The sequence below is a fragment of the Talpa occidentalis genome, unplaced genomic scaffold (assembly GCF_014898055.3).
Source record: "Talpa occidentalis isolate TD23 unplaced genomic scaffold, MPIMG_talOcc4v2.1 talOcc4.3, whole genome shotgun sequence".
NCBI classification, from domain to species: Eukaryota; Metazoa; Chordata; class Mammalia; order Eulipotyphla; family Talpidae; genus Talpa; species Talpa occidentalis.
Window position 1 is genome coordinate 19,025,424 of NW_023603184.1, and position 20,060 is coordinate 19,045,483.

The 20,060-nt window shown below is 37.6% G+C and overlaps 1 protein-coding gene across 9 annotated transcripts in view; it reads left to right on the forward strand.

Moving 5' to 3' along the window:
• Positions 1-1,555: 1,555 nt before the first annotated feature.
• The window catches only part of CCDC34 (coiled-coil domain containing 34), a 111,350-nt gene continuing 92,845 nt past the window's right edge, over positions 1,556-20,060 (forward strand). For all 9 annotated transcript variants that reach the window (XR_008553470.1, XM_037522559.2, XM_054699318.1 and 6 more), the window contains exons 1-3: positions 1,556-1,928; positions 7,162-7,294; positions 14,362-14,469. Coding sequence is in view for 8 of the 9 variants with exons in the window: in XM_037522559.2 (XP_037378456.2) it covers positions 1,588-1,928; positions 7,162-7,294; positions 14,362-14,469 (582 nt within the window). In the remaining variant the exon portion in view is untranslated. The remainder of the gene's footprint in view (positions 1,929-7,161; positions 7,295-14,361; positions 14,470-20,060) is intronic.

Sequence of the window (20,060 nt, forward strand, 5' to 3'; positions counted from 1 at the left end):
AATACTGAATAAGGTAGAGAATGAAAATTCCATTAAACCAGTTTTATTCTGTGATGAATTTTATTACTCAAATTGCTCCAATTTTCCTCACTTTCATTTTTTTACTGAAAATTTTAACAAAATTAGTATTTCACTTAAATAGTTTATGTCATTGCAACTTCTCTTTTGAGTTGCCGGTGATTGCTATTATTTCCATCAAATCTAATTCTGTGTCAAATTTTGCAGATTCAAATTTCATCAAATTTGTATCACTTTTGATTAATAATAAATGTTGTGTGCTGTTTTAGATATTGTCAGTTTTTACTTTGTGACAGTCTATCATGATAGTCATTATGAGCTGGACAAAGCCATATTTATTTATTAGTGTACAGCATTTTGTCAGCATAAATACAGCATTCAGCTTTATTGTTTATCACCTCTCTCTTGCTACCTTAATTATCATTCCCTTCCCTAAGAGAATGTTCCTTCGAGGTCCCACACAATGTTTTCTTTTCTCATAAAATGCGTATTACAGAATATTTTAATGGTATGATCCTTTGCCACAAAAGAATGAGGAACTTGTAAAGGCGGGGCTTTAATCTTATTCATTTATCTCCAATGCTTAGCACAGGCCCTAGCGCACAAGAGATTTTAAAGAGGCCCTCAAATTCACATGCAAAGACAAGTTGGTTCCCTTAAGATACCAGGCATATTGAGGTGCTACTAAAAATCGTGAGATTGTCCTAAAAGTGCATTATCAGATACATTTATGAATTTGGCTAAAGTTCACCATTCTTCCCTCATAACATGGCCCTCTGCTGAAAGACATCATGTTTACAATCCTGACCTCGCAAAATCAGGGGACAAATCTGACTTCTGATTCTTTTCCTTAAAAAAAAAAAAAAAATGGATGTCTGGGGCCTCCCTGGTGGCACAGGGGTTGGGCACTGCACCATGAATCGGTCAGCAGCCTCTAAAGCACGAGTTCGATCCCCGGCTGACCAGTGAGGTACCCACATGGCACAGCAGACCTCTCCTGTCTCGCCCGCTGCTGCCCTCAGCAGTGTATTTCAGTCAGTCTGCCTGTTCTGCTCCCCACTCTGTCTCTGGTGAATCCTCTCCCGCCCCGCATCTCTGGCCTGTTGTTGTATACATAAATAAATCTTTAAAAAATAAATTAAAACTTAAAATCTTACATCTTTATTCCTTACAATGTGCTATTCTTAAAAAAAAAAAGAAAAAAAAAGATGCTTAAGCCAGGGAGAGTAGATTTCATGCACCAAATACACAGCAACACTATAGCAAACAGGGGATTCAGGCCCTCCAAGAAGTCAGTCGGGAGGCATACCTTGCCCGTGCGTGGAGTTAAATAACTTCCCAAGCAAGCAGCCCCCTTTCTGGCCCCAGAGCAGCTCTCGGGGCGACGGAGGGCCCAGCGGACCAAGCCAAGCCAGGCAGGCCGGGACAAAGCCCTGGCGGCCTCCACGCGTCGCCATGGCAACGCGCGGCCCTTGCCCGCCGGATTGGCCTGGCGGGGCGCGCGCGGGGCCTGCTGGGAGAGCACGTCCCCGCCGCCGCCGCTCTGCCGGTTTGAACGTGGCGGGCCTGATGTGGGCGGCGGGGCGGTGGGGGGCTGCCTCGCCCCCTCGCGACACCAGGTTCCCGGCCTACAGCAGGTCCAGGTCGCGGTCCTCCTCGGGCCCCTCCGTCGTCATGGCGGGCGCCCGGGGGCAGGGCCTGGAGGCGGTGGCGGGGTGCTCGCTGTCGCCGCCGCTGAGCTGCACTAGCAATTCCACCATGTCTCTGTTGTCCCCCCTCGGCCACCAGAGCTTCCCGTTTGACGACAACGATGGTGACGGGGAGGATGAGGAAGACGGGGACGAAGATGCGCGGGACTCAGAGACCAAGGTGCAGAGCTTGAGAGGAACGGAGTTACAGGGGTGCGCCAGGTAAACTGGAGGCTGCCGGCCCCTACAACCCGGCCCAAGTTCCTTTAGACCCTTCTGGGTGCCCTTTGCTGGCCAGACACCTTCTTATCTTAACCCCCAAGACGGTGCAGGCCCGTGCACACTGGGGGGCTGCCCGCCCCTTTTTTTGGGCACATAGAATGTCCTGAGTCAGTTCTTATAAATGACAAGCCTAATACAGTTCTTAATATTTTTTCTTGAAAATATGATTGCTGCCACCTCGCTCCTTGGAAAAACGCACATAGTCTCAAACACACAAAAATTTACTACCGTTGTAGGGATTGTATGTGTATTCCAAAGTCTGATTGTGAGCTCCAGATCTGTTGTCCAAACTCTTAACATCGAAAAATGTGAATTAGGTTGTGGTAAGCAGTATATTTTTAATGTTATAAATGATGAGTGGAATCACAGATTTTAGCAATGTCACCCTCAGCATCCAGAGACAGGGCTGTCTGATTTGAGCACTAAACAGTGGAATAGAAGTCATTGAATTAGAGACTGTTAGAACTGAAGAGATTACTAAAACCACCTTTATTTATTTTTACAGTTACTCATTCTGCGAACATTTAGTTTGTGCCACATGGTTGCATAGACACTGGGGACCAAAAACAAGATAGACATGATTTTTACATTACTAGAATTACAGCCTAGATCAAGCCACTCATTTTACAGATAACAAAATTGAGGCAGGATACAAATAACAAGTCTGACGAAAAGTATATACCTAGTAATTAACAGAGCTGGGTACTAAGGTATAGCAGTTACCTTCTCGCTTCCCTTTTCTACTTGCCTGTTATTGCTTATATAGAAATATAGACCCAAAGGCCTATCCCTGAAGTTTATCTTTTTCTGAGACAGTCCTAGTAATTCAGGTCCATTCTGGAATAGACTCCCTACATCATCTTCAGAAAGCATTTACAAGCTTCTGATTATCAAGCTCTAAGCCACAGTACAGGAGATCAGACCATAGGGCAGCAAGATAGCCCCCTCAGTATAAGGCTTTCATACCTGGAGTTAGTGCACTGGAAAATGGAACTATATGAAAAAACTCACACACACAGTTAACAGCATTGAGTCTCTTAAGAATGAGAATTTAGAAGTCAGTACAATGGTAGGAATGGAGATCAACAAGAGTAACCAAGCAAGCCACTTGTCCAGACTCATTGTAGCAACAAGAAACAAGCCTTTTCTGATCAACCTGATAGCAGAACTCAATGGCAGAATCAGAGTTTCAGGAGTCCATTTTCATAGGGGTCTTCATCAGCTTGAGCTGATCTTAATTTAAAGGCTTTGGGAAATACCTTCTGGATCTAATCAGTAGGACTAAGCAATGTAGATAGTTTGGCAGCCTAAAGAATGATGCCTGTCAAAATTACAGCTCAGTTGCTTTTCATTTTCTAAAATTCCCCAAGGAATTAAGAGAGATTGAGTTTAGCATGAAGATGGATGAGGAGTGATATGGAAAGAAATATCCCACATTGGTGTTGGGCAGGAAGCAGAGCATCACTTGTTTCTCTCCTTGGAATTCTAATAAAGAACGAGGTCAGGGACAAAGATGGGATATTGGGTTGAGGAGTGACTTAAGAGTTCTATCAAGTAAAACTTTAAAATCACTGAGTATCTCCTTATTAGAGACTCCTTATCCAATACCAATGGTTTGTGCTTACTTCATATATGTTTGAAATTTTCTATAATAAAAAGTTTACAAAATTTATTCCTTTGCCTAGAATTCCAGAACATCAGGGAGGCAGTCAGCTCAAGATCAAGGCATAGGCATCAGGAAAAAAACATTAATGCAGTGACTTGGTGTGGAAAGTGGTGTCCCAAGTGGTTGATAGTAAAGGAAGAACGAGTATCGTCTGTTTAAATTGTAGTCATTTGTTATTGTTAAGAAAAGGAATAGTAGTCTTTGTTATTTGACTATTTTTAGTGCTTATACATGCCAGAATGAGCTGATAGTATCCCATGGCTAAGCCTGCCTTTCTGCTCATAGTTAATTCCCTCAGCATCAAAAAAAAAATAGGTAAGTTTTGGAGTGGAAAGCAGGAGTTGTCAAACCTTGTGTGTGGCAAGTGTGTGGTTGTCAAACCTTGCGTGTGTTCAGAACGTGATTGTGCCTATTTCCGACTTCCTGGAGAACAGATGATAAAGTTTTCAAATGCTTCAAAAAGATAGCACTTCCTTTTAGGAAAATGAAGTGTTTAGAAAGTTTTCTTATCCCTTCTCCCTACTTGTAGCTTTCAGTTGGTGCCCCAGCTGAATGGTTTTGGGGCTGAGGGGCTGAGAAGAGGCAACCATAATTCTAGGCAATGAGCAGCCTCTGTGTGGACCAAGAAGTAAACATGGAGCTGGGTGGGATTTTATGCTCTCTTCCCATCTTTCACCTGTCACAGTGATCTGACTGTGTCAAAAATAATAGGACAAGGCTTTTTTGAGATATATTCAGACATCAGAAAAGATAGTGAGTAGGCTTTTCCTGAAGTCTTTGATAATATAATTTGGTCCTGCTGTTTATTCAGCTTTATCCTTGTTTTTATATCATTCTGTGCATTAGGAAACCCATGTCTTAAGAAATGGCTTGGTCATAAAAGGTTTTTATCATGCTTCTCTTGATTATTGCTAGAGCTGTGGTGTATATATATGTTACACATTTTGAACACAAGTTGAAAATGTTAAGACATCGGGCCTCCCTGGTGGCGCAAGGGGTTAAGACGTAATCTGTGAAGCTAGCCACAGCCACTGCAGCATGAGTTCTATCCCTGGCCAGGGAGCTACCCACATGGCACAGCAGACCTCTCCTGTCTCACCTGCTGCTCCCCTCAGCAGTGCATTTCAGTCAGTCTGCCTTTCTGTTCCCCACTCTGTCTCTGGTGGATCCTCTCACCCCCCTCACCTCTGGCCTGTACCCCAGTTTTTGTATGCATAAATAAATAAACTTTAAAAATGTTAAGGCAAGACATTTAATACTTACAGTGTCATTTAAAAAGCTGATTTCTTTCAACAAATATTTTTTAGAGCATACTGTATTCTAGACCCTAAGCTAGGCTCTTGAAGTAAAATGAGTTAAGACATGTTTTCTATCTGTTAAGGAATTCATGTCCTCTAGCAGAGATGGACAAGTGACAAAGCCCAAGGTCCTTATTCCACATATTTTGCAGCGAATTTCACTGTGAGACAATAGAGACAGTGCCTGAGTTGAATCTTGAGGAGAGAGTAGGAATTAACCGTACTATTAACCGACATATACCAGATGCACCAAGTGCCGGGAATTGTGTTGTGTGCTTTATCATGCTCCAGCTGATGAAGTAGTACTGTGAGGTTCCCACTACTATTATCTCCATTTTATAGAAGAAAAGCAGAGGCTTAACTAGGTTGAAACATGTACACGGCAAGAAGAAAATAGATACAGATTTACCACAGAAGTTTTACTCCCAAATCTAATCTTACTTTTGGTCAAGTGTGGAGGTGGAGGAAAGGAATTTCAGTTTTAGGCATAGCTGCAGAGCACAAGCACATGGCGCCTCATCATGAGCCTCTTTCCCACTAATGTACAGATTCCTTAAGAGCATGCATGAATAAGGAATAGCAGGGAAAAAAAGCACAGGTAAACTGAAACTTTGAGGTGGGAATAAGTACATAGCAGTGGACAAAGCATTTTGTTGCCAGAAGCAGGAATATATATATTTTAATTTTATATGGATTTCACATCATTCTTCCTTTTTGTACAATGTATGCTTTCTCCTCTCAGGTGTAGTGCCAGTATAGTCCCACCATCAGTTCACCCGTGCACCATCACCACAGTCCCTTGTGCTCTTCCCGCCCCTGTTTTGATCCCTCTTCCTCCCCTCCCCTGCAGAATGTCTCTGATTAATAGTTGCCTGTTAATTTTGTTTTTTTATTTATTGTAATTATTTTTTTTTCCTGATTCCACATTTGGTTCCCCTATATTCTTCCTGTAAGGGAAACCATCTGTTATTTTTCTTTTTCTTGCCATAGAAGCAGGAATAGTAAAGAGACAAAGAGGAGTTGAGTCTTTAATAACAGTCTCTAGAGCTGCCCTGGGTTCTGAAAAACCACTCTTTCCTTGGGGGCTAATTATTCAGCTTTTGCAAAGTTGTATGAGGCTTGTTTAGCTAGCCATGCCCCTGTTGTTGTTTTTTTATTATTTACGTGTGTATTGGGAGTATTTCTCCTCCATTCACCTTAGCTTGGCTGTGTAATTACTTTTCTCTGTTCTCAGAAGAGACAGGCTGACAGAGATGCATGGTGGAAGTGGAGACAATAGTAGGAGGTAGGAAGCTATAGACAGCTGAGGACACCCTGTCCACAAAAATGACAAAACAGCATCAATCAAACATTTTTGTAACTTTATTTTATAACAATTTCAAACTTACCTGAATTTGAGATTATAAAGAACTTCTGTTCACCCTTCACTCAGAATCTCTAATTGTTAACATATTTGCGTTATCATTTTCTGTCTATAGACATATTCTTTTTTTACCCCTGAATTATTTAAGGAAGGAAAAGGGAAAAGTCTGCCCCAGGATCTGATAAGGATCATATATTGAATTAGTTGTCCAAATAAAGGATTTCTTAAGAATAAAAAATAGTTGTTATTGAGGCAAATGGACTGTGTGTGGGTTATCCCAATGGGTTTTTTTTTTTTTAAAGATTTATTTATTCATTCATTCATTCATTTTTTTTTATTCATTTATTTAATTATACAAGCACTGGGTACAGTCAGAAGTGCGGGAGGGTGAGAGAATTCTCCAGGGCCAGAGCGGGGAGTAGAACAGGCAGAAGGACCGAAGGACACTGCTGAGGGGAGCAGTGGGCGGCAGGAGAGGTCTGCACACCAGGTGGGACCCTCCTCCGGTGGCCAGGGAGCAGCTGGGGATCGAACCGGCGCTGCAGAGGCTGTGGGCAACTTCGCAACCCAGTGCTCAACCGCTGCGCCACCGTGGAGGCCCCCAATGGGTTTTTAATAATGTGAGTTTAGAAGATGAAAGAATGCAAAGGCAGCTTGGTGATTAAGCTAATTCAAATATCTGACTTCTTTTTCATGATCTTTCATTGTACATTTGTATAGATTAGTTTATATGTATTTGTAAATCACCATATTGCAAATATTAAATTCTGTTTTCTCTGTATGCCTAAGTGGTTTTGGCTGAGTTTTGTACTACAAGTGCTCTAACGGCCTCTCTTTTTGTATCAGTGAATTTGATTCAGAAGATAACCAAGAAAAGAAACAGGTGCCCTTACCAAATAGCAGCCTGACACCATGGGAAGTGTGGTTTGTTGGCAAAGAGAAAGAAGAACGTGATCGTCAGCAGCAAAAAGCTTTAGAGGTAAAACCAGACAGTCTGTTTTTTTTTTTTTTTTTAGTTCTTTTTTATTTTTAAGATTTATTTATTTATGCATACAACAGGTGGGGTACAGGCCAGAGGTGCAGGGGGGTGAGAGAATTCACTAGAGACAGGGGGGAACAGAACAGGCAGACTGACTGAAATACACTGCTGAGGAGAGCAGTGGACAAAACAAGAGAGGTCTGCTGCACCATGTGGGTTTCTCCCTGGCTGGCTGGGATTGAAATCCTGCTGCAGAGGCTGTGGATTGCTTCATAGTGCTGTGCTTAACCCCTTGTGCCACCAAGGAGGCCCAGACAGGCTGCTTTTTATTGAATTCATGAGTTCACAAAGGATAGTTGCTATTGAAATTGAAATGTTAATGATACTATTCCTCAAAACAAAATTTTTTCATTGTTTGTGTTGGTTTGATGTATCAATTTTAATAACTCATTGTAGATATATATTCATAGTAAGAACATTTAGAAAATACAGCTAAGCATAATTAAGAAAATTTAAATCTCTAATCTTACCACCTGAAAATAACCATTGTTAATATTATGGTGGATAGTCTACCAGATTATCTTCTGTGTAAATTAGTATATGTATACACAACAGACACACACCCACACATCTATAGGAGCTTCACCATAAACATTTAACTAAAGGTAAATTCAGCTACATATTTAAAACCATCTTTAAAATATTTCATTCATTTTTAATTGTATTATTTTGTATTGAGGTAATGTTGGTTTATAATGCCATATATGATTTGGGGGTATAGGGTTTCGCCTACATTCAGATGTATGTCACACACATCGAAACACACATATACCTGAAATAATATCTTAATGTTGTGTAAAAACTGTTATTTTGTTCTTTTTTTAAGGCTGGTTATCACCCATGCAATGGCTTTTAGACTTTTAGTTTGGAAAATACTGATTTAGTGAGCCAGTGGTGAATTGGAGTTCATTTTATGGTATTCAGCTTTATCTCTAGTCTCAGAAGTCACTTGTTAGATTAAGAAAAGGAGGGTCACTTCAAGTCATTTTAGAGTCATCTTACAATAAAAAGCTAATTAGATTATAGAAAATTCCTAAGGGAGCAGCCGGGACTTTGGAGGCTGCTCCACAAGACTGAATTTTAGAGTTTCCATTCAAACTTTGTGAACTTGGAAAAGTTAATTCTTTGAGCCTCAGTCTCTACCTATACGCCAGATGTTAAAGAGTGAGTAGGGGAGAGAGAAGTTAAAGTGTAAATTTTTCAATCATACTTTCTGGATTCAAAACTTGGGGGTTGGGCAAATCTTTAACCTGTCTGTGCCTTGATTTCTTTATCAGTGAACAAGGGAGAATATTTACCTCACAGTGTTGTTATGAGGATTAAATAAACATCAGGATGTGGCCTCATATATAGGCAGCCTTCAATAAAATTTTTATTATGTGTGAAAGGAGATAATAACTACCAAAAATTTGTTTTAAGAACAGATTAAAGTAGTCAAGATAAATTCCCTATAATGATTGAGCATGTAGCAAGATATAACTGCTTGAAAGAGTGAAATCTTTTGATTTAGTATTTAGTAGTTTGCCATTTTTATAGCTAATAGATGTAATAGACTTATTACATAACTCTGAAGCAATTAAAATAGTATGAATTTTACTGTATCGGTCATGCCAAAGATACCATAATATAATAGACCAGCTACTCAATTTGTTATAAGACAGTTTTGAGTTGTTGTGGTACTCACATTCTTTCATACTTTTTTCCTTTGTTTATTTTCTAAATCCACACATTCCTTATTTTCTCTCCTTATTTACTATATTCTCTAACTTGTTTACAAATCAGCATTAAAAGCACAGATTTTTTTTTATTTTATATATTTTTTATATCATTTTTCATTTTTGCACAATGTATGCATTTTCATTTTGGTTACAGTCCACCTACAGTTCCCACCCCCGCTTGTTTTGATCCTACTCCCTCCTCCCCACCCCCATAGCATATAGCATGTCTCTGCTTTATAGTTGCTTGTTGATTTTGATTTTTACTTTATTATACTTAGTCTTTTTCCTGATCCTTTATTTAGGTTTTCTAAATTCCTCCTATGAGTGAGACCATCCGGTATTTTTCTTTTTCTTTCTGAGCCATTATTTTTCTTTTTCTTTCTGGCTTATTTTGCTGAGCATGATCCCTTCCAGCTCCATCCATGTTGCTGCAAGTGGCATGAGTTTATCTTTGTTGATTGCTGAGTAATATTCCATTGTGTATATATACCACATCTTCTTGATATGTCATCTATTTTTGGGCATTTGGGTTGTTTCCAAAGCTTAGCTATTGTAAATAGTGCTGCTATAAACAGGGATACAGGTGCCCTTTTGAATTAATGTTTCTGTGTCCTTTGGGTAAATACCTAGGAGTGGAATTGCTGGATCATATAGAAGCTCCATTTTTAGCAGATTGAGGAAACTCCACACAGCTCTCCATAGTGGTTGCACCAGTTTGCACTCCCACTAGCAGTGCAGGAGAGTTTCTTTTTCCCCAACATCCTCGCCAACATTTGTTGTTGCTAGTTTTTTAAATATGTGCCATTCTCATTGGTGTAAGATGGTACCTCATTGTAGTTTTGATTTGCATTTCCCTGATTGCAAGTGATGTTGAACATTTTTTCATACGCCTGTTGGCCATTTTAAAAGCACAGGTTTTTAACTATAAGGAACAATTCATCCCACATCCCTACTAAAGCGTGAAGTCCAGAGAAGTAACTCTGTCAAGAAAAAAAGTTTGAAGATGTCAGTTAGTGCAGGGCTGGGACTTGATCCTACTTTTTTTGGCTTCCAACTGAAGTCAAAATTTTTCCACGGTGCCAAGAGAACATTTAGCAATAAATACGTCAGACCTGATATTTAATTTTGAATGTACCCTGGCATTCTTAACTTTCTCCTTTGACAATTTAAAGGGTATTTTGGTCATTAGAAAGATCATCCTCTTTCATAAATTTAATTTTAATTTCAGCAACACACATTTAGATTTGTTTTAGACATCTTTGTAAGATTGAATGAAAAAATTATTTAGTCCAATAAAACTACCCATTTACAAAATGGTTATATTTGTAACTATGTTAAGATGATAAACATGACAAATTTGAATATACATAATACTAACGTATTATGCAATGTATATGAAAACCACTATATTGGTTTTATAGATCATATAGTTATTTAAATTTTTATTTATTTATTTGGTATTTCTTTCTTTCTTTCTTTTTTTATTTTTTATATTCCCCATACAATTACAACCCCTTATTTTGACCCCAAGCCCGCCTTTCCCCGCCCGCCACCCCCCATAGAGTGTCTCTGGTTCATAGTTGTTTGTCGATTTTGATATTTTCTTATAGTTATTCTTTTTCCTGGTCCCTTATTTAAGTTTTCTAGATTCCTGCTATGAGTGAGACCATCCGGGATTTTTCTTTTTCTTTCTGGCTTATTTCGCTGAGCATGATCCCTTCCAGCGCCATCTATGTTGCTGCAAATTGCATGTGTTTATCTTTTTTGAATACTGAGTAATATTCCATGATGTATATGTACCACATCTTCTTGTTGAAGAGGAAATGCAAATGGCCAACAGGCACATGAAAAAATGTTCAACATCACTTGTAATCAGGGAAATGCAAATCAAAACTACAATGAGGTACCATCTTATACCAGTGAGAATGGCACATATTAAAAAAACTAGCAACAACAAATGTTGGAGAGGTTGTGGAGAAAAAGGAATTCTCCTGCACTGTTGGTGGGAGTGCAAACTGGTCCAACCACTATGGAAAGCTGTGTGGAGATTTCTGGACCTACTAAACATAGAGCTTCCATATGATCCAGCAATTCCACTCCTAGGTATTTACCCAAAGGACACAGAAACATCCATTCCAAAGAGCACCTGCACCCCTATGTTTATAGCAGCACTATTTGCAATAGCTAAGCTGTGGAAACAACCTAAATTTTTATTTTTTAAAAAGATTTCCTAACTCTCTATGGCCTTTGGTTGATTCTAAATTTTAACATTTGTGCTAGCATTTTAGTACAATCTGTTCTAAATTATAAAAATTATCTAGTTTGTAAAAGCAGGTGCATTTTTTTTTCATCGTCTTACCTTTGGCCATTTTATTCATCTGCCCTTAATGAAGGAATAGGGCAGGATATGGAGTTGGTGAAACTCAAAAGCTGTCAGTTTTTCTGATTGTTATCTTCAGTGGTAAGAAGATCTTTGAAAGTTAACAAAAGCTATTGAAATAAAAATGCATGCTTAGGATCCCTCTTGGATTTTGGTTTTCTATAATCAAGTGTTTACTCTGTGGGAAAATAGCTATAATTCTGTTGAAATTCAGTGGTGTACCAGCAGACAACTTAGGGGCCTCGTGAGAGGAGACTCCAGCTGTGTCCAGAAAGACCTGCCTCAGCACTGAACAGATGGAGTCATTCAGGGTGGGAAATTCTAAGAGGAGCCAGCGTTGGAAGGGAGGATCGTGTCTCTGAATGTGATATATATTCAGCAATGGTGAATTACTTGAACAGACATCCTGAGGTTAGAGCACTGTTTGGTCAGTGGTAGGATTTTCAAGGCACTTTTTGACCTTACCTTCATCTTTAATTCTTCTATCAACATTTAGCTAAAATTTGTGAACCATGAAAAAGGAAACAAAGTTTGTTTTTTTCCTCTGATTTTTGAGTATAATTACATGAGGATTCTTAAAAAGTTTTATAAATACAATCAATCATATCCTTAGTTTTATATTTAAGTAATTTTCCTGAAAATAAAAATCAGGACTATTTTAGAAAATTTTGCATAGTTTTCAGATCTGTATCTAGCCTGTGACACACACACATGCTCCCCCTTTCTGTTTTCTGATACAAGTATAGACCTCATTCCCCTTACAACTCATACGCTGTGGAACCCCCTACTTAGTCTCCCTCACAATAGCTCCGAGCCCTTCAAATGTGATCTTCAACCTTTGTCATTAAGAGCTCTAAATCATCCCTTCTGCAATGTATTCCTGCTTCATGGTGTTCCGTTTACTCTACCTATGTCAAAAGACCTTATTCCATATTAGTGCCACACTCTCATTTTCTAGTTTCTCTTCCCCCAACTTTCCCTTCTAGTTACACCTACTTCCCTCTCTTCCTCTCATGATACCCATTTCTGATGACGTTGGTCCACACCGTGTCTCCTCTCATCTTCCCGTCCCTTCCTTACCCCTTTTCTGCACTCCTGTTATATACAGTACCTCACAATGGAGCACTTAATTTTTGTGTGTGTATGGAATCAGATTAGATCAGAGACTTCTGGAGTTTTATCCCTGTATCTCAGTTCTTGCTACTTTTATAGTAGGCATTTCATTAAAAAGGACAACAGGCCCTTGAATAATGTTGTTTCATTGTAATGTGGATGAGGAAAAAAGAAATCCTTGCTGGCTGTGTACTCTCCTTCTATGTCATTATGCCTAAAGTGGTAGTTTCCAGGACCTTAAAAATGATAAATGAGAGCTTCCTGTATTCAGTCAGTAGTCAAGGAATTCAGAGGTAATGAAGAATCCTTTTAAAATGAAGATGGAATTTTTACTTTAGGTAGAGACGGGGAGGGTGCAGTATGGTATTTAAAAGACTTTCTGAAGAAGAAGAAAAATACCAGATTGTTTTACCTGTAGGAGGAATGTAGGGGAACCAAATAAGGGATCAGGAAAAAAAATAATTATAATAAATTAAAAAGCAAAATTAACAAGCAACTATTAATCAGAGACATTCTGCAGGGGAGGGGAAGAGAGAGGGATCAAAACAGGGGAGGAAAGAATGCAAGGGACTATAGTGATGGTGCACAGGTGAATTGGTGGTGGGAATTTTACAGGGACTACACCTGAGAGGAGAAAGCATGCATTGTACAAAAAGGAAGAATGATGTAAAATATAAATAAATAAAATAAATGTAAAAAAATTAAAATGTTAAACTAAGTTTAAAAAAAAAATGAAAGACTTTCTGAATGAGTGAGGGCAACTCTTTTGTATGCAGCAAATTTTAGGATGAGAGGTCCTTATAGATGAGAGGTTCCTGTGACCAGTTGTTCTAAAATACAAGAGATACAACATTCTTGGTGTCAAATTTTGTCTTCATTTTATGTAACAAACTGGATTGTCTGAGAGCTGAAAAGTTGCTCTTCCTACAACTACCCATCCCCAGGTAGGTAGGTCTTTGGGAAGGGAGGGTTCGAAAGGAAGATTAGGGGTTAATCAAAGACTTATAAAAGGATCTGATTATTAGTATCTAAGGAGGGAGAAGAAAAATAACCAGTAATTATGGTCCTAGAGTTCTAGGAAGTCTAGTTTGAACAGCATTCTCAACTAATGCAGTAATTTAACTGATGAGTGACAGAGTGGTGGCATTCAGCTCGCAGTTTTATTTGGCCATACCTTCCACATTCTTTCTCCTGTGGAAATGCCCAAACGTGTAGATTCGAGTGACAGCACGGCAGTTAAATAATCTGGGATATGAATGTGGTTTTGTTTTACACTCTAGCAGCTATAAAATCAGTGAAGAAAAGCCTGGATTCTCTTTTTTTTCTCCGAAAGAAAATCGAATGGTTTCTTTACATTTCTTCTGTGGTAAATTCTGAATTAAAATTTTAATTTAAGGATTATTCCCATCCTTTATCTTCATCAAGAAACTAGAAGCTTTTTATAACTGTAAAAAAAAGTTATAATTCTCTTGAGATACGGCCAATAACATAAGTGATGCCAAAATTTATGTGTGGGAAAGTTGATTTCAATGAGTGTAATTTAGCTCGTTTAGTCTAAGAAACTAGTGTTTCGCTGCCAAGCAGTTATTTGCATTTCTAAAAAATGATTTATACTTTCTACTGAAGCTTTCTTTTCATCATAGACTAGTTACTTAAGTAAGTCATTGTCACTAATGGTATATTTTCTATAAAGGAAACTATATCCTTGTTTAATCTAGCTAACCTCAGCCTTTTTTAAAATATGTGATTTGAGTACTTCTATTAAATGTTGCCTATTGTTTGAATAAAATCCACAGGAATTAAATCAAGAACTAGAAAAAAGAAAAGAAATGGAAGTACGGGAAAAAAGAAAGATAATTGCTGAAGAAAAGCACAAGGAATGGGTTCAGAAAAAGAATGAACAGGTGAGGAGTAACAAAAATGCACACATGCTTATTGATGGCTTTTTGGCAAAGCCTTCTTCCTGTTATGCCTCACTGCCTAGGTTTTTTTGTATTTTCTCTTAGATTCTTTCTTCTCTGGCTTCCTTTTTTTTTTTTCCCTGCCCGGATGGACCTTTATCTAGTCTCTGCCTCCTGCTCTTTGCTCTCGGCTTCTCTCTCTTTTCCCTAATGCGGCCTCCACTTGCATCTTCCTGCAGATAATTGTGAAGTTTTCTCTCTAAACCTCATTTTCTGGAATCTTGGATTTCCATCTGTTAGATCATTAGGTACCTGTAAGCCTAAAGATCTAAATGCATTTTTGCCTGTTCTCCCCTCACAGAACAAGTCTCCTAATTCCTTCATTTTGGTTATTAATACAATTCTCCTAATTCCTTCATCTCAGTCACTTTGGCATGATCAGAATTCTTCTGTTGTTTGTAATCATCTCCTTTCCTTTGCAGTTACCACTCTCCTGTCTGTGATCTCTTTCTGTCTGTTCTCATTATATCTTTCAACTTATTTAATGTTGATTTCTCCATTCTGGAATGTAAGCTCCATAAGGGCAGGGATTTTTGTCTCTTTATTTCAGTTCTCCAGCAGCTGATCAGTACTTGACCCATAATAGAGGTCTCCAAATACTTATTGAATGAATAAATTTGTTGTTTGTGTCCTTGTCAGACTAATTTTGCTAAAGATGTCTAATGCCATTCCCCAATTCAAAAATTGTTCTTCATGATTCCCCCCTGGCCTCTGAATAATTTTTTTATAATCTAGCTTGACTGGTGAAAGACTTTTTCTACTCTGTGGGCCCTGTCTTCCTCTACCAGTGATCCCGTCCCTGCTGCTTCCAGGCATTCTTTTGGGAGTATACTGATACTTTGGAGTATCAGTTTTACTGGAAAATTTTTGAGAGGAAAAAATGTTATTTTTATGTGAAAGCAAGTACAGCTAATTAAAGAATAGAGCATAAATTTTATGTTATTTTTAAGATATATACTAGATTTCAACTAAATCTTGAACTTTGAACTCTGTTCCCCATCCCCAAGGGATATCTTGTCCATGAGAAATTTTGAGAACATTTTTCCATTCTTGCTGTTTCTCACTTCCTTATTCTCATATATAGGACATTTCATCAGTATGGAATCTCATTATAGCCTCCACTCCACCTTTCCTTTTATTATCACACTCGAAGCATTTCCTGCATGAAGTGTTTGCTGATCCCAGGCTGGGAACTCTTTCCTTCTCTGAATCCTATCCATTTATAACACTATGTACTGTGCTGTATTATGTATATATTTTGTTGCTGTTTTGTTCTATGCATATGTCCTCACTTCCTTTGTAACTTTAAGGCTCTCAAGGATAAGAGTTATTTTTTTATATTTTTATCAATTTCCAGATCTAACATCATGCTTTGCAATATAGTAAGCATTTGTTATTGGAATGAAAGAATAAAAATGGTATCTTCCTTTCACTTTTAATACATTCTTACATATTAATGTGTATGTTTATTACATTTTTATATTGGATCACAAATCAGAAATTTTGAACATACTTTTGTCAATTTGTTTTCCATTTTGATGTTTGCATACTTAGAATAAAACTGCTTTTATTATAATCCAATATTATTTAGTCAGATATTTAAATTGTTAAGTCAGTTTAAATTTTGAATTCAAATTTGTGGTCCTTAACTCTTGTATCTAATGCCCAATGATATTTGTAAAGTTACCAAGTAAGTGCTTTCAGTAAATTGAAGATGACATAGTTTTCTTTATTCAAGCATTGTAAGAGGAAATTAGCTAAAACAAGTGCTATAATCCTACATGTATTTTTTTCCTTATGTCAGAAATAAATTGCCTTGATTTTTTAAAGTTTGCTTCATCCTATACTACAGGAAAGAATTTTGTGTGTGGATAAATGCAAAAGTTAAAATAAGTCTGTAGCTATTACCAAGCTTTCTGGAATCTTTTTTGAAGTTTGTAACTATATGACAGAATGTTTTTACATCTACCGAATATATGCTCTTTTTCTCTAAAAGCTTCTCTTATCTCTAACTCCATTAAGCTCATTTTACCATGCCAATCAAGCATGGTTGTTGTTTGTCTAAGAATGTAAGATACTGCTGAGAGATGATATATTCACTGTTTTAATTAGTAGCAGAAGACCTAATCCAATTATTTGGGAAAAAATTTCTTTCTTTTGGAAGGAAATGGTTTGACCTGACTAAATCATTAATTATTGAAAGCAAGATTCCATAGGTTGAGAATAGTTCAAAAATGAACCCTGAGAAATTAAATTTACTTAATCTGGACAACTCTTGTGCATGTTAAGCAATAATTGATTACTCTATTTTTTTTTTTAAGACCTATCAGATTTCGTATTTCAGTCTTAGTTACATTTACCTCTATTTGTAAAAACTGCTCTCCTGGTTCTTCTCTTCCTGTCTGGCATCGAACTTTTTTCTCCTCTGTTTATATTTCATGGTGTGTGGTCCTTTGCTGCCTCCAGCTTCATTCACATTTTAGCTATATTTGTGGCATTATTTTCTCTAAGTCGTTTTCACTGTGTTCTATCAAAAAAAAAAAATAGACAAAAAGAATGTATGTATCCATTAACAAATCTAGTTTCTTATAACTGTAAATCATTAAGTCCTTTTCAAGTAAATGGCTTATCTTGTCTGATACTCTTAACTTTGTTGCCATTCTAATTCATCTTCTAGATTTGTCTTTTTAAATTGTTTTATCATATATTTTGTAAAAGGACTTTTAAAAATCTTCACTGTACTTTAAAAATTTCTAATTCTCAATTAGAATCTAATTCTCAGGACATGAAACTGATTTTGTTTTGCAAACAATTAATTCAGATCAACAAAGTATATGGTTGATAGCACTGCTATTAGTGAATCACCCATATTCAACACATTTCCTCTGTACCAGGTAAGCAGAAAGAAGCAAGATAGAAAATCAGGAACTTTATGTAGCTCATTGTTTTATCAGTTTCCTTCAGTTATAAGAAACAAAGTTTCTCTCAGGTCGCCATCTTTTTTTTTTTTTTTTTTTTTAAATGGAAGATTTATTGTAGTGCTCTGTGTGGTATAGAATCAGAGTGCCAGAAGAATCCAATGCCTCTCATCCATGGGCCACCAACTCTCAGTACTTCTCTTTGAGTGCCTACTCTGTTCTTTTGTTAATTAAAGGCATTCCATTCTCCCTTCTCTAGCTTAAATCCTAGTTGTAAAATCAACTTCATTGAGCTAAAATTGACAGGTAGTGAAATACATCTAAGTTTGATGATGCACGTATATATCTGTATAACCAGCACCACAGTCAACATAAAACATTTCAATCACCCAGAAAGTTCCCTTGGACTCCTTTACAATGAATCCCTGCTCCTCACTCCCATCCAGAGCCCGCTCCTAGGAAACCATTAGTCTGATTTCTGTCTGTTTGGATTAGATCTGACTTTTTAAGAATTTCTTTTAAATAGAATAATAGGCTATATTTATACACCCACACACACAAATATGTATATTTATGTGTATAAACATATATACATGTATACACATATATACACACATGAGTATGTGTGTGTGTATGTGTTTGACTTCTTTCTGTTTTAAATTTTCCTGATAGTTCATGTATTAAGTTTGTTCATTTTTTTATTGCCGATTGGTATTCTGTTCTTTGGAATACCACAGGTTGTTTATCCATTCACTAGTTGGTAGTCATTTAGGTTGTTTCTAGTTGTGGGGAATTATGAATAAAATTCCATAATCACTCATATACAAGTCTTTTCATGGGCATTTATTTTCATTTTCCTTGGGTAAAATGCCTTGGAGCTGACATGCTGAGTTGTACGGTAAGTGTGTGTTTAACTTTATAAGAAATTGCCAAACCGTTTTTATAAGTGCTTGCCCAGCACAGTTGTAGGAAAGCTCTACTTGCACCACATCCTTGCCAAACTTGGTATTGTCAGCCTTTTTCATTTTAAGTCATTCTAGTGAGTGTGTATGGTGTGTCATTGTTGTTTTTTCTTTTCCCTGAGATGTAATGATATTTAATATCTATTCATGAGGTTATTGTATTCATTTGATTGAGCCACCATAACAAAATACCACAGACTAGGGGGCTTAAACAACAGAAACTTATTTTCTTACAGTTCTGGAGGTTAAAATTCCAAAATGAAGGTGTCAGCAGGGTTTAACTTCTCCTGAGACTCCTTCCTTGGCTTGTAGATAGATGCCTCCTCTCTGTGTCCTCACATGGCCTTTTCTCTGTGCATGTGCCTCCCTGGGACTCTTCCTCCTCTTATGAGGATATTAGTCCTGTTGGACTAGGGCCCTACTCTTACAACCTCACTTAAACTTTATTATCTCTTTAAAGGTCCTAAGTCCAAATACAGTTAGATTGAGGATGGAGACCTCAACATATGATTTTGGCAGGAGGGGAGGCACAACTCAGTCCATACTACTTATTGACTAGTTTTCACATCTTTAATTTTTTGTTTGGTGTTGGATTAATTTTTTGCCCATTTTGTAGAAAGATTGTGTGCCTTATTATTGAATTGTGAGAGTTCTTTATATGTTCAGGCCACAAGTCCTGTCACATATATTTTTTTCTCCCATATAATTATTTAGTAGTATGTTTTATTTACTTATTTTTTTTTAAGATTTATTTATTTATTTATTTATACAAGCACTGGGTACACTCAGAAGTGCAGGAGGGTGAGAGAATCCACCAGAGCCAGAGCAGGGAACAGAACAGGCAGAAGGACCGAAGTACACTGCTGAGGGGAGCAGCGGGCGGCAGGAGAGTTCTGCACGCCATGTGGGACCCTCGCCTGGTGGCCAGGGATCAAACCGGTGCTGCAGAGGCTGTGGGCAGCTTCACAACCCAGCGCTCAACCGCTGCGTCACCGGGGAGGCCCCTAGTAGTATGTTTTAAAGAGCGGAAGCTTAAATGTTGATGAAATTTCACATTCTGGTTTTTCACTGTTGTAGTTAGTGGATATTGTGTCCGATTTGAGGAATGTTGTCTATCCCAAGGATGTAAAAATATTCTCCATTGTTTTCTTCCAGAAAGTTTTTGTAACTTTAGCTTAGCCTGTATGTGTATTTTGTATTAATTTTAATGTGTGGTATGAGTTACAGATCAAGGTTAACTTTCTTGCATATAGATATCCAACTGTGTCAAGACTACATGTTGAAAAGATAATCTTTTCCCTATTCAGTTACTTTGGCACTTTTGTTTCAATTGTGCATATATGTATGGGTCTGTTTCTCAATTCCATTGTTTCATGGATTTATATCATATGCCAGTATCATACTAGCTTATTACTATAACTTTATAATTCTTGAATTTGTGATTGTTTTAATTAGCGTGAGTCCTCCAACATTTTTCTTTTTCAGAATTCTATTGTAGTCTGCATCTTCCACAGGCAATTTAAAATTAGTTTATTAATTTCCTTAGTGTCTGCTTAAATAGTGTCTGACATTGAGATTGTATTAAATATATAGATCACTTTGAAAAAATCTGTCATCTTAATCATATCAAATTTTAAATCTATAAACATGATTT